The sequence below is a fragment of the Oncorhynchus kisutch genome, linkage group LG28 (assembly GCF_002021735.2).
Source record: "Oncorhynchus kisutch isolate 150728-3 linkage group LG28, Okis_V2, whole genome shotgun sequence".
Classification (NCBI taxonomy): domain Eukaryota; kingdom Metazoa; phylum Chordata; class Actinopteri; order Salmoniformes; family Salmonidae; genus Oncorhynchus; species Oncorhynchus kisutch.
The window spans coordinates 26,849,794-26,862,559 of record NC_034201.2 but is presented as its reverse complement, the minus strand read 5'-3'; the positions used below and the strand labels follow the sequence as shown (position 1 = coordinate 26,862,559).

The 12,766-nt window shown below is 42.5% G+C and overlaps 2 protein-coding genes across 2 annotated transcripts; one reads left to right on the top strand and one right to left on the bottom strand.

Annotated features, from left to right (window-relative positions):
* Positions 1–213: 213 nt before the first annotated feature.
* Positions 214–7,097, bottom strand: LOC109873424 (probable 28S rRNA (cytosine-C(5))-methyltransferase). The gene is given in 15 exon segments (XM_074933801.1): positions 214–602; positions 2,659–2,786; positions 2,789–2,820; positions 2,996–3,051; positions 3,054–3,220; positions 5,053–5,096; positions 5,098–5,229; positions 5,231–5,350; positions 5,473–5,510; positions 5,512–5,593; positions 5,812–5,991; positions 6,382–6,465; positions 6,467–6,490; positions 6,702–6,725; positions 7,093–7,097. Coding segments are annotated over 15 exon segments (1,368 nt in total). The 3' UTR covers positions 214–350.
* Positions 6,935–12,452, top strand: LOC109873169 (transducin beta-like protein 2). Its single transcript, XM_020464751.2, has 7 exons — positions 6,935–7,381; positions 8,328–8,443; positions 10,433–10,617; positions 11,011–11,162; positions 11,325–11,451; positions 11,542–11,694; positions 11,824–12,452. Exons 1-7 carry the CDS (start codon positions 7,252–7,254, stop codon positions 12,281–12,283), a joined length of 1,323 nt encoding a protein of 440 aa, XP_020320340.1. The 5' UTR covers positions 6,935–7,251; the 3' UTR covers positions 12,284–12,452.
* Positions 12,453–12,766: the final 314 nt, after the last annotated feature.

Below are 12,766 nucleotides of genomic sequence, written 5' to 3'. Positions count from 1 at the left end.
GCCTATAACATGCAAAATTTCTGGTATTTGTATTATATTATACATTTTGAAAATGTAATATTGTATATTTTGCTAATTCTGAACAAATAATACAACTTGTAATTTAGTAAAATATCAAATGAATTATGGACATCCACAAATTAATACATACCATATGAAATGTAACATACTGAATGTTCAGAATGCTCTGAGACCATGTTAGAACATGGCACAGCCAAGCTTCGATGTTGACTTGCGATAAGGCGAAATATGGCTTGTCCAAATAACAGCCGCAGTTGACTACCAAGGCACCCTAAACCAGTGTCCCTTTGAAGGGTCATTCTTATTCCACTTTAGCAACATTGTTTTTCTTACTCCTCTTTCCTCCTGTTATCTGTCTGTTCCTTAGTGGTGTTAGGCTCCTCAGCCATATCCTCAGTCTCATCTTTTTCTTCCTCCTCGCTCCTCCTGACGTTTGTCTTTTCCTCAGTAGGGCTGGCTTTCTCAGCCACATCCTGAACCTCATCCTTATCTTCTGTGATCTCAGCCTCCTCAGCCTCATACTTGTCCTCACTGGCAGAAGGACTACTTGGACTCATCTCAGCAGCAACTGGATTGCTACACTAGTTAAGACGAGCATTAACAATGTTGCATTTTTGTTGGTGATTAAAACTTCATGCAGCAAACAGTATAATCTAGATGTTTTTTCTATAAATATCCTCTTTCAATTAATGAGTTTCATTGAATGTGATGTAATTCAAATGGGCTCTCGAGTGGCGCAGCGGTTTAAGGCACTGCATCTTAGGGCAAGAGGTGTCACTACTCGAGGTCGACCGATTATGATTTTAACGCCGATACCGATTATTGGAGGACAAAAAAAATACGGATACCGATTAAATCGGCCGATTTAAATAAAAAAATATAAAAAAATTGTTGTAATAATGACAATTACAGCAATACTGAATGAACACTTATTTTAACTTCATATAATACATAAAAATCAATTTAGCCTCATAAATAATGAAACATGTTCAATTTGGTTTAAATAATGCAAAAACAAAGTGTTGGAGAAGAAAGTAAAAGTGCAATATGTTCCATGTAAGAAAGCTAACGTTTAAGTTCCTTGCTCAGAACATGAGAACATATCAAAGCTGGTGGTTCCTTTTAACATGAGTCTTCAATATTCCCAGGTAAGAAGTTTTAGGTTGTAGTTATTTTATGAATTATAGGACTATTTCTCTCTATACCGTTTGTAATTCATTTGACTATTGGATGTTCTTATAGGCACTTTAGTATTGCCAGTGTAACAGTATAGCTTCCGTACCTCTCCTCGCTCCTACCTGGGCTCGAACCAGGAACACAACGACAACAGCCACCCTCGAAGCAGCGTTACCCATGCAGAGCAAGGGGAACAACTACTCCAAGTCTCAGAGCGAGTGACATTTGAAACGCTATTAGCGCGCACCCCGCTAACTAGTTAGCCATTTCACATCGTTACACCAGCCTAATCTCGGGAGTTGATAGGCTTGAAGTCATAAACCATGTAGCTGCTGGCAAAACGCACGAAAGTGCTGTTTGAATGAATGCTTATGAGCCTGCTGGTGCCTACCATTCCTCAGTCAGACTGCTCTATCAAATCATAGACTTAATTATAACATAATAACACACAGAAATACGAGCCTTAGGTCATTAATATGGTCGAATCCGGAAACAATCATCTCGAAAACAAGACTCTTATTCTTTCAGTGAAATACGGAACCGTTCCGTATTTTATCTAACGGGTGGCATCCATTAGTCTAAATATTCCTGTTGCATTGCACAACCTTCAATGTTATGTCATAATTATGTCAAATTCAGGAAAATTAGTTTGCAATGAGCCAGGCGGCCCAAACTGTTGCATATACCCTGACTCTGCGTGCAATGAACGCAAGAGAAGTGACACAATTTCACCTGGTTAATATTGCCTGCTAACCTGGATTTCTTTTAGCTAAATATGCAGGTTTAAGAATATATACTTCTGTGTATTGATTTTAAGAAAGGCATTGGTGTTTATGGTTAGGTACACGTTGGAGCAACGACAGTCCTTTTTCGCAAATGCGCACTGCATCGATTATATGCAATGCAGGACACAGTAGATAAACTAGTAATATCATCAACCATGTGTAGTTAAAACTAGTGATTACGATTGATTAAGTTTAATGCTAGCTAGCAACTTACCTTGGCTTCTTACTGCATTCGCGTAACAGGCAGGCTCCTCGTGAGGCATGTGGTTAGAGTGTTGGACTAGTTAACCGTAAGGTTGCAAGATTGAATCCCCGAGCTGACAAGGTAAAAATCTGTCATTCTGCCCCTGAACAAGGCAGTTAACCCACCGTTCCTAGGCCGTCATTGAAAATAAGAATGTGTTCTTAACTGACTTGCCTAGTTAAATAAAGATTAAATAAAGGTGTAAAAAAAAAAATGAAAACTTGAAATTGGCCCTAATTAATCAGCCATTCCGATTAATCAGTCGACCTCTAGTCACTACAGTCCCTGTTTCGAATCCAGGCTATATCACATCCGGCTGTGATTGGGCGTCCCATAGGGCGGTGCACAATTGCCAGGGTAGGCCGTCATTGTAAATAAGAATTTGTTCTTAACTGACTTGCCTAGTTAAATTTAAAAAAATATGACTGCTACTCAAAGTGTTTGAGAGGCCGGCTGTTCTAGACTCTGTGCTGTTTGTCGCTCCAGCAGGACCACAAAGAAGCTGTGGGTGAGGGATTTGGTGGTGCTGGCTTGGAGACACTCTGAGGGTAGCCAGAGCAACACTCTGTCCACTGTTGGAGCAGAGGAACCAGCCTGCATTAACAAAGGGTGGAAACAGAGCTGGTGTCTCAGATCTAAGGTTTCCACAAGACAATGCTTTACTGTTCTTACAATCACAGAAACACAGATAGGTAAAATACTTATTCAGTTCCATGATAATCTCTATTCAATTTGGGAATTGATCATTAGATTAATATTTGTTTCCTACCTGAAGCCTGGGTTCTGCTGCAGGCAGGCGGCAACCACTTGCTCATTCCTCTGTGTGAATGGAGCCGGAGGAGTCGCTGCAGACGAAGGAAGTGCCTGGCGTGGTTGAGACAGTGCAGCTGGAACACTGCCAGGGCCTTCAGACGAGGACTGTCGTGCTCCTTTTGGGATGCCGGCGTCTCATCCTGCAGGCACACCATCCCAGAGAGAGAAACACACAAATATACTCATTTGGCTCAACAATGACATTGAGAGTACAAAGAAGTTACATGTTTTAGAGGTCATACAGATACTTTGACTTGTGAGTCCTTCTGGGTCATTGAGGTGCATCTTTCTGGAGACATAAACAAGCCCTAAACATTGGTATTTTGTTTTGAGGACATCAGAGAGGTATACTACAAAGCAGGGTCAATGAGTTACCCATCTAACTTAATATTCGGAAATAACTTTTTTTTTAAAGGATACGCTTGAAATGGGCATGGTCTAATTGATACAACTAAAAACATGTCTATGTTTTGCTTTTAATAAACTCAGCAAAAAAAATAAACTTTTCCCTTTTTCAGGACCCTGTATTTCAAAGATAATTCGTAAAAATTCAAATAACTTCACAGATCTTCATTGTAGTGGGTTTAAACACTGTTTCCCATGCTTTTTTAATGAACCATAAAGAATTAATTAACATGCACCTGTGGAATGGTCGTTAAGACACTAACAGCTTACAGACAGTAGGCAATTAAGGTCACAGTTATGAAAACTTAGAACACTAAAGAAGCCTTTCTACTGACTCTGAAAAACACCAAAAGAAAGATGCCCAGGATCCCTGCTCATCTGTGTGAACGTGCCTTAGGCATGCTGCAAGGAGGCGTGAGGACTGCAGATGTGGCCAGGGTAATAAATTGCAATGTCCGTACTGTGAGACGCCTAAGACAGCGCTACAGGGAGACAGGACGTACAGCTGATCGTCCTCGCAGTGGCAGACCACGTGTGACAACACCTGCACAGGATCGGTACATCCGAACATCACAACTGCCCGAGTTACACCAGGAACGCACAATCCCTCCATCAGTGCTGAGACTGTCCACAATAGGCTGATAGAGACTGGACTGAGGGCTTGTAGGCCAGTTGTAAGGCAGGTCCTCACCAGACATGACCGGCAACAACGTCGCCTATGGGCACAAACCCACCGTCGCTGTACCAGACAGGACTGGCAAAAAGTGCTCTTCACTGACGAGTCGCGGTTTTGTCTCACCAGGGGTGATGGTCGGATTTGTGTTTACCGTCGAAGGAATGAGCGTTACACCGAGGCCTGTACTCTGGAGTGGGATCGATTTGGAGGTGGAGGGTCACAGCATCATCGGACTGAGCTTGTTGTCATTGCAGGAAATCTCAACGCTGTGCGTTACAGGGAAGAAATCCTCCTCCCTCATATGGTACCCTTCCTGCAGGCTCATCCTGACATGACCCTCCAGCACGACAATGGCACCAGCCATACTGCTCGTACTGTGCGTGATTTCCAGCAAGACAGCAATGTCAGTGTTGTGCCATGGCCAATGAAGAGCCCGGATCTCAATCCCATTGAGCACGCCTGGGACCTGTTGGATCGAAGGTTGAGGGCTAGGGCCATTCCCCCCAGAAATGTCTGGGAACTTGCAGGTACCTTGGTGGAAGAGTGGGGTAACATCTCACAGCAAGAACTGGCAAATCTGGTGCAGTCCATGAGGAGGAGATGCACTTCTGTACTTAATGCAGCTGGTGGCCACACCAGATACTGACTGTTACTTTTGATTTTGACCCCCCTTTTGTTCTGTGACACATTATTGAATTTCAGTTTATTCAGTTTATGTCTCAGTTGTTGAATCTTGTTATGTTCATACAAATATTTACACATGTTAAGTTTGCTGAAAATAAACGCAGTTGACAGTGAGAGGACAATTCTTTTTTTGCTGAGTTTACATCAGAAAATGTATGGTTATTTCTGGTTGTTTATCAAAGTTAGCTGGCTAACTCATTGAACCTGCTTTGTAGTATACCCCTCAGAAAGACAGGTCATGTTGTTACCTGATCCGCTGCACGATGGGTCAAGTAGAATGTACTCCACATCTATACTGCGGCCCATCCGGGTCCACCTTTAGGATGTCCTGATTGGCCAGCTGCTGACATGTGAGTCTGGTACAGAGCAGGCGAGTGGACATTGTGGAGAGATGCTTGGTGTCCAGGTCAAAGGCAAACCATTTCCTTCATCTCTACCTTGTAGAGATTGTGGTCATGGAAGTCTGTCTTCGCAGAGACAACCAGCAGGTCTGAAAGTTGCAGGTCACCCACAAAGGATTTCCCCTTCAGATTCAGGTCATTGAGCCTGGACATCAGAAACACACATTTTGGTTTTAATTTGCCTAATGTCAACCTCGATCACTAGAATGAGTCCATGCTCAGTCAATATAATTAACAGGGAATGAAGAAACATCCAAGGCTTGTCACTGACTGACTTTGTAGGCCTGTCCCAGGAAGGCGAAAGACCTCTCTCTTTAGGTAATCGATGGCGTCCTCCACCGTGGTCTTTAATATGTTCACACGCACATACCTTAGGAGCTGATAGCCCGAGGAAGTAATATTTAACATATTTCCAGTGAAGTATCCCAGATAGTGTGAATAATGCAAAAAAGTTGACCAGCTGTACAGACTTCAGAAGCATGTTACTAAGCCAGTAATATTAGTGTACATACATTTCCTATCTAAGACGACTATGCCACTCCATATTTTTGCAGCTAAAATAACTTATTTTCTAACAAGAGTAATAAGGATCAATCAATCCAACCTTCAGGCTGCTGGAGACTGGAGGAGAGTAGGTCCTGGTTGCAGCTGACCTTCTGCTTGACCTTCATGCCGGCCAGGGCAGCCTGCAGTCTGGAGCAGTGCTTCATCATCAGAGCCTTCCAGGCCCCGCCACACTGCAGCCCCTTACCAACAACTAGGTCATACACCAGAACCTGTGTAATGGACAGGACCAAACAAGAGGTAAGTGACCAGCCATGGTGTTGGGGCAGTGTTCTTCAATCTTTGTCCATGGGGATCTGATCCACAGGGTGTGCAGCTTTTGTTCTATTCATGTTCTAGCACACCTGAATCAATTACAGTACATAATCAGGTGTGTTCGTCTGGGTCTAAACAAATGCCTGCATATTAAATATCAGGCTTGAAGAACTATATGTTGGAGGGACTGTGATTGGTAGTCCCATAGGGCAGCGCTCAATTGGTCACTGTAAAAAAGAAGTTGTTCTTAACTGACTTGCCTAGTTTTGAAAAAAGAAGCTTTTTGTTCAAAAAGGCAGGATGGGGGAGAGAATTGTCCAATGTGTTTCACATTACCTAGTCCTTGGCAAGAATCATTTTAAAAAAATGTTAGTTTGTTTGAGGAGCTTTGTGGACTCAATGATCTCTTGGAGGATATATGAAAACTTCTGTGTCTCACATCAGGGCAAACAGATGCTTGATATTCGGGTGAGGTGAGAGCATTATTGTTAACAATATTAACACCCACAGTACTGCTGTAAAGTTAATCTCTGTGAAAATATCTTTAGCTTCTAGGCATGAACAGCAAGGTGTTGCCTGTGTTATTTGATATTTACTGGTTAGCTACGTGGTAAATGTTGACAGAGCAAGGCGTTAGCTAGCTAGCTACTGTACTCAGTACACTGTAGCAAATGACCTGAAATGTACTGTCGTAAACCAGTCTATAAAGTCACGTACAAAGCCATTGTTAGAAAACTAGCTTAGAGTAAGTTTACATTTTTTTATTTTACAGAGAATGTGTTATCATTATGTACAACTACATGAATATATCTCCACGACACCCACGTTTCTGCAAGTGGGCAATATGCTTTACTGCCGAAAAAAAAAAACCTTTACTGCCGGATGAAAAATGTAGGTATCGATTTACGTTAAAACTCAAAGTGCCTACGACCGTGCGACAGTTACATACTATACTGTCTTTGACCGTGCTCTGGTACTGACTTCAGAAACTGAATGAAGACGAATGTTTATGCATTTGTAAAGCAAGTTATAGTAGTCGTTTTTGCATGTCATACAGTTAATAACTACAACATTATTTATATTTAAATACACCGATATTGCTAGCTGAGCAAAGCTGCATGCACAGCAAGTAGCTAACGTTAACTAAGGCTAGCTTCTCAGAGTTTGCTAGCTAGCTTTAGTTAGCTATAATTTTAGCCAGTGCTAACGTGGCACAACTGTGCAAAGATGGAGTTTGCTGCTCTTATTGCCTTGACCGTATTAATAGGAATGCTGATAATTTTGGTCGCAATCGCTGTAGGAAAGCAGAAAGGAGAAATAAGTGATCAACTAGAGCAGAAAGAAGAGGACTCGGTTGGTAAGTTGCTCCTCTTGCTTGTCTGCATGTCTTGTTGCTATGGATTGCTATTGTACTAACGTTAGCTAGCTGTCTCAAACAGGTGCAAGTTACACAATGTAATATAAGCCAGTGGCCCTTGATGACAGTTAGAATAGATATATTAATTTATAAGTATTGGCACCAGGTCAAAATTCTCTACATGTCCCGAAGCCAGCCATTAACTTGTTGCTGGAAGAAAGATTGAATTAAATGGTGACCAATGCCATACAATTAGAATACTAGAAGGGACTTTAATCTTCTTATGATGGTATAAAGGGCAGTCCATAGAGATCCTTTGAAATTACTTTATTAAATTAATTAGAATTCTAATTCATACTTCTGTGGGTCAGGGAGTTGGTCAACCATGGTTTTCCAGTTCTGTGATAAGATATTGTGTAAAATAATGAATTTAAAGAATGTATCTGCACTGTTTGTTAGCTAACTAGGCAGCCAGTTTCAGAATTTTTCTAATTAACTGCCAATATGCCAACATTCCATTCAAACAATGCAGTCAATCATGCACCATAGACTGGCTGACATCAGTTGATGATAAGACTTAGACTAGTTGTAAATGCAACAAATACCAATATTGTATCATATCACCCAAAGCTTTCCAAGGAAACAAAAATGTAGACATTTATGGTCTGTTTACATATATTTTAGAGGCTATTTGTACAGCACATTGGTATAAAACCCTTATAAACTGTATAATTATTTGACTATTTTAGGTTGACAATCATTATATTACACAATTTCTAATATCAAACACCTTTTATTTTCCTGCATTAGTAATATAAGGATTATGCCTCTACTACCATTCATTCCAATTACACCGGATTTCTCTTAGACATTTTGATAATGGAAGTTACTAGAAAGTGTCATATTGAACGTCTTGTTTAACGAGATGCCAATTCATCCCCTGCAGCAGAGGAAAGTGCAGTGAAGGCTTCCACTGCCAAGAAACAGAAACAACAGCGTCCTCGCAAGGAGAAAGCCCAGCAGCAAACCTTCAGCCATCCTCTCCTGGCATCCTCCTTGAAGGTGGGCCATGCTTCACATACTGTGAAACCCATATTACGCCTTATCAAAGATGATCTATTATATAGACAAGATAGTTGAGTGACCGCTCTAACAATGGAAATGCATGTTCTCGAAGATGGGAGGCGAGATCAGGTGGGACCATTCTAGCCAATGAGGGCAGATACATGTGTGAACAACAGTTTTTTTTCAAAGTTGCCAGAATGCCACATGTATCTACTTATATCAGTACATTTTGTAAAAGCCTAACATTACAAAACCTCTCTTCGGTCAAATAAGCCTCACGTAATTCAACACTCTCTCATAGTCCTCCATACAAAATATCCCAACTTGGTCTGCTTATCTCACGCTTTCAGATTTTGGGCAGAGTAATCCTCTCGTTTCACCTTTTCCTCTATGGACATATTTAGGCATTTACTAGAGTGAATGATGTCATTGCCAAGGGTTGCTAAGAACCAACCCACAAGCCAGTTGGTTAATGCATGATAAGCTGCACCCACCAGGCACAAGTACTTGGGAGTATGGCTAGATGGTACACTGTCCTTCTCTCAGCACACAAAGCTGCAGGCTCTCTCAACACACAAAGCTGCAGGCTAAAGTTAAATCTAGACTTGGTTTCCTCTATTGTAATCACTCCTCTTTCACCCCAGCTGCTAAACTAACCCTGATTCAGATGACCATCCTACCCATGTTAGATTATAAAGACTTAATTTATAGATCGGCAAGTAAGGGTGCTCTTGAGCGGCTAGATGTTCTTTACCATTCGGGCATCAGATTTACCACCAATGCTCCTTATAAGAGACGTCACTGCACTCTATACTCTTCTGTAAACTGGTAATCTCTGTATACCCGTCGCAAGACCCACAGGTTGATGCTTAAAACCCTCTTAGGCCTCACCCCTCCCCCATCTGATATATCTACTGCAGCCCTCATCCTCCACATACAACACCCGTTCTGCCAGTCACATTCTGTTAAAGGTCCCCAAAGCACACACATCCCTGGGTCACTTGTCTTTTCAGTTCGCTGCAGATAGCAACTGGAACGAGCTGCAACAAACACTCAAACTGGAAAGTTATCTCAATTTCTTCATTCAAAGACTCAATCATGGACACTCTAACTGACAGTTGTGGCTGCTTTTTTGTGATGTATTTTTGTCTCTACCTTCTTACCCTTTTGTGCTGTTGTCTGCGCCCAATAATGTTTGTACCATGTTTTGTGCAGCTGCCATGTTGTGTTGCTACCATGTTGTTGTCATGTTGTGTTGCTACCATGCTATGTTGTCATGTTGCTGCCATGCTATGTTGTCTTAGGTCTCTCTTTATGTAGTGTTGTATTGTCTCTCTTGTTGCGATATGTGTTTTTGTTCTATATTTTTTTATCCCTGTCCCCGCAGAAGGCCTTTTGCCTTTTTTAGGCCGTCATAGTTAAGAACAAATTCTTATTTACAAACTTGCCAAGTTAAATAATGGTAAAATAAATAAAAAATGTAATGACAGTGGTGTGTGACGAGGTTACAGAATTATCTGATGCTTGATCATCGATTGTGTAAAAACTGATCAGAGTTTAGGTTGCTGGTTTGAGTTGGGGCAATCATGGTGGTATCTATTAAAGCACAGAGATGGAGGTTGCAGTTTAAAAGGCTGATGCCCACTCATTCACAATGGTTGGAGATGATTAACTGGAAAAACAAGGAAGGGAAATAATAACAGTAAATGTTCTCCAATCAAATGATAATATAAATCAAGAAATAAGAACAAACTTATCATAAGCGCACCCAAAAACACGAAAGGTATTGCAAAAGACACTTCTGCAAACTGTAAAGTTTGGTCTGCACATTGATTAGTGACAGGTGAGTGTTTAACCTGGTGGATTGGCTGAAGTCCTTCCTTTGCTGGAGGGGGATTGGACAGGTGGTTGGAGGAGAGGACTGGCAGTCAGTGTAGGGGAAATTCAACAACAGCTTGGCTGACTCGTCTCTGTCTTTCTCCCCAGAGTCACAGTGGCAATGTGACGTCCCTGGACTTCAGCAGCAACGGGAAGTACCTAGCTACTTGTGCTGATGACCGCACTGTCAGGATATGGAGTACCAAGGACTTCCTGGACAGAGACCATAAATGTCTGAGGGCCAACGTAGAGCTGGACCACGCCACGCTGGTCCGCTTCAGCCCTGACTCAAAGTACACACACACCCACGCATGTCCAGAACAAAGGGTATAGATACAGTACATTCGGAAAGTATTCAGACCCCTTGAGTTTTTCCACATTTTGTTACGTTACAGCCTTATTATAAAAGGGATGACATTTTTTTTCCCCCACATCAATATACACACAATACCCCATAATGACAAAGCAAAAATAGTTTTTTAGAAACGTTTGCGAATGTATTAAATAAAAAATATTTACACAAGTATTCAGACCTTTTGCTATGAGACACCAAATTGAGCTCAGGTGCAACGTAACAAAATGTGTGAAAAGTCAAAGGGTCTGAATACTTTCCGAATGCACTGTAGATAGATAGAGAGCCTCTTGTCTTTCTATACCTACCTATTTCTTTCTGTCTTGGTTTGCAGGGCCTTCATTACTTGGCTGGCTAACGGAGATACTATTCGCATCTTCAAGATGACCAAGAAGGATGATGGTAGCTTCACTTTCAAAGCTGCCCCTGAAGACTTTCCTCAGAAACACAAGACCAATGTCATCAACATCGGCATCGCAGAGACGGGTATGACTGCTAAATGTATTCAGACTGAATGACTAAAAGGCAGGAAGATGTGAATGTGTGATATGCTCATTTTTATGATTATTGACTGTTAGAAGTTATGAAAGAGACCCTTGTTCCAGTCTAAAATCTCATCCGTCTCCCTTTTTGTTTTCTGTGTTCCAGGCAAGTTCATCATGAGTGCCTCCACTGACACCAACATCCTCATCTGGGACCTGAAAGGAGAGGTACTGGCCTCTGTCATCACCAACCAGATGACCAACTCCTATGCTGCCATCTCACCATGTGGCAGGTCAGTACCCTAAACGAGTCTGTGCGGGTTTTATAGCTAATGTAATAGTACTCTCAGGTAGATCATTTCTGGCTGGTTTTCTGTCTTCAGGTTTGTTGCCTCCTGTGGCTTCACTCCTGACGTGAAGGTGTGGGAGGTGTGCTTCGGGAAGGGTGGCGAGTTCAAAGAGGTGGCCCGCGCCTTCGACCTAAAGGGCCATTCAGCTGGAGTCCACTCCTTTGCGTTCTCTAACGACTCACGCAGGTAAGGCATGCATTGTGTGGTATCCTTTCAAAACATTGATGCTTGATTTGCATGGATGACATTATGATAACATTCATAAGGAAGATTTCCCCCATTGAGGTATGTGAAACCGTCTTTCGTTTCCCCCAGAATGGCCACTGTGTCCAAGGATGGCACATGGCGACTGTGGGACACGGATGTGGAGTACAAGAAGCAACAGGACCCCTACCTACTGAAGTCAGTGCCTTGCCAGTCGTCGGAGGGAAGCCGTGTGGCCCTGTCGCCGGACGCCCGCGTGGTGGCCATCTCCAACAGCTGCAGCGTTGCCATGTACAGCACCTCCACGGGTCAGCTGGAGGAGGAATTCCACGGAGTCCACAGCGAGGAGATCACTGATCTGAGGTTTGACATCAACAGCCGCTACCTGGTGTGCAGCGGGGACCGGGCGGTACGTGTGTTCCACAATGCGCCGGGCTACCGTGCGGCCATCCAGGACATGCAGGCCATGCTGAAGAAGGCCCAGAACGAGGGCATGAAACAAAGGCTAAAACAGCAGATACAGGAGGCGCAGAGCGCTCTGGACACTGTGCTCACAGCACCCAAGGATTAAAGCACTAAAGCACCCCCCACCCTAGGCTTGGTGTGTAGACCCCTATTTCGATCTCTCTCTTCCTCCCCTTCTCTCACACACTGCCTCCACAGAATGGCATGCAATTTGACTCCTGTCAGGGATGTGGCATTTGCATGCTGGTTTTAATAAATAAATCATGATATGTTTCTATAGAAATATGGCTCTGTTTTGTTTTGTGAATGCTCTGCCTGCCTCGAAGTCAGGAATACTATGTTCTCTGTCTTCTTGGACCAGTAATCCTACTACTATAGAAGAGCTTGCTTTGCTTTGGCAACACAAACATTTGTTGTATAATAGGACCAGAATTCAGCTGGGGTGCCTCGTGTTTCTACAGTTCCTCTGTAGAAACATACTAAACTAACAATTTCCATGACATCCTATCCAGGTGAAAGCTATGATCCCAATGACATTGCATGTTAAATCCACTTCAATTAGTGTTGATGAAGGGGAGGAGACATGTTA

Bases quoted from the DNA above. Each gene is read 5' to 3' on its own strand.
- LOC109873169 (XM_020464751.2), top strand. From the start codon at position 7,252: ATGGAGTTTGCTGCTCTTATTGCCTTGACCGTATTAATAGGAATGCTG. The intron at 8,444-10,432 runs GTGGGCCATGCT...CTTTCTCCCCAG, and splicing joins TCCTGGCATCCTCCTTGAAG to AGTCACAGTGGCAATGTGAC. The intron at 10,618-11,010 runs GTACACACACAC...CTTGGTTTGCAG, and splicing joins CGCTTCAGCCCTGACTCAAA to GGCCTTCATTACTTGGCTGG.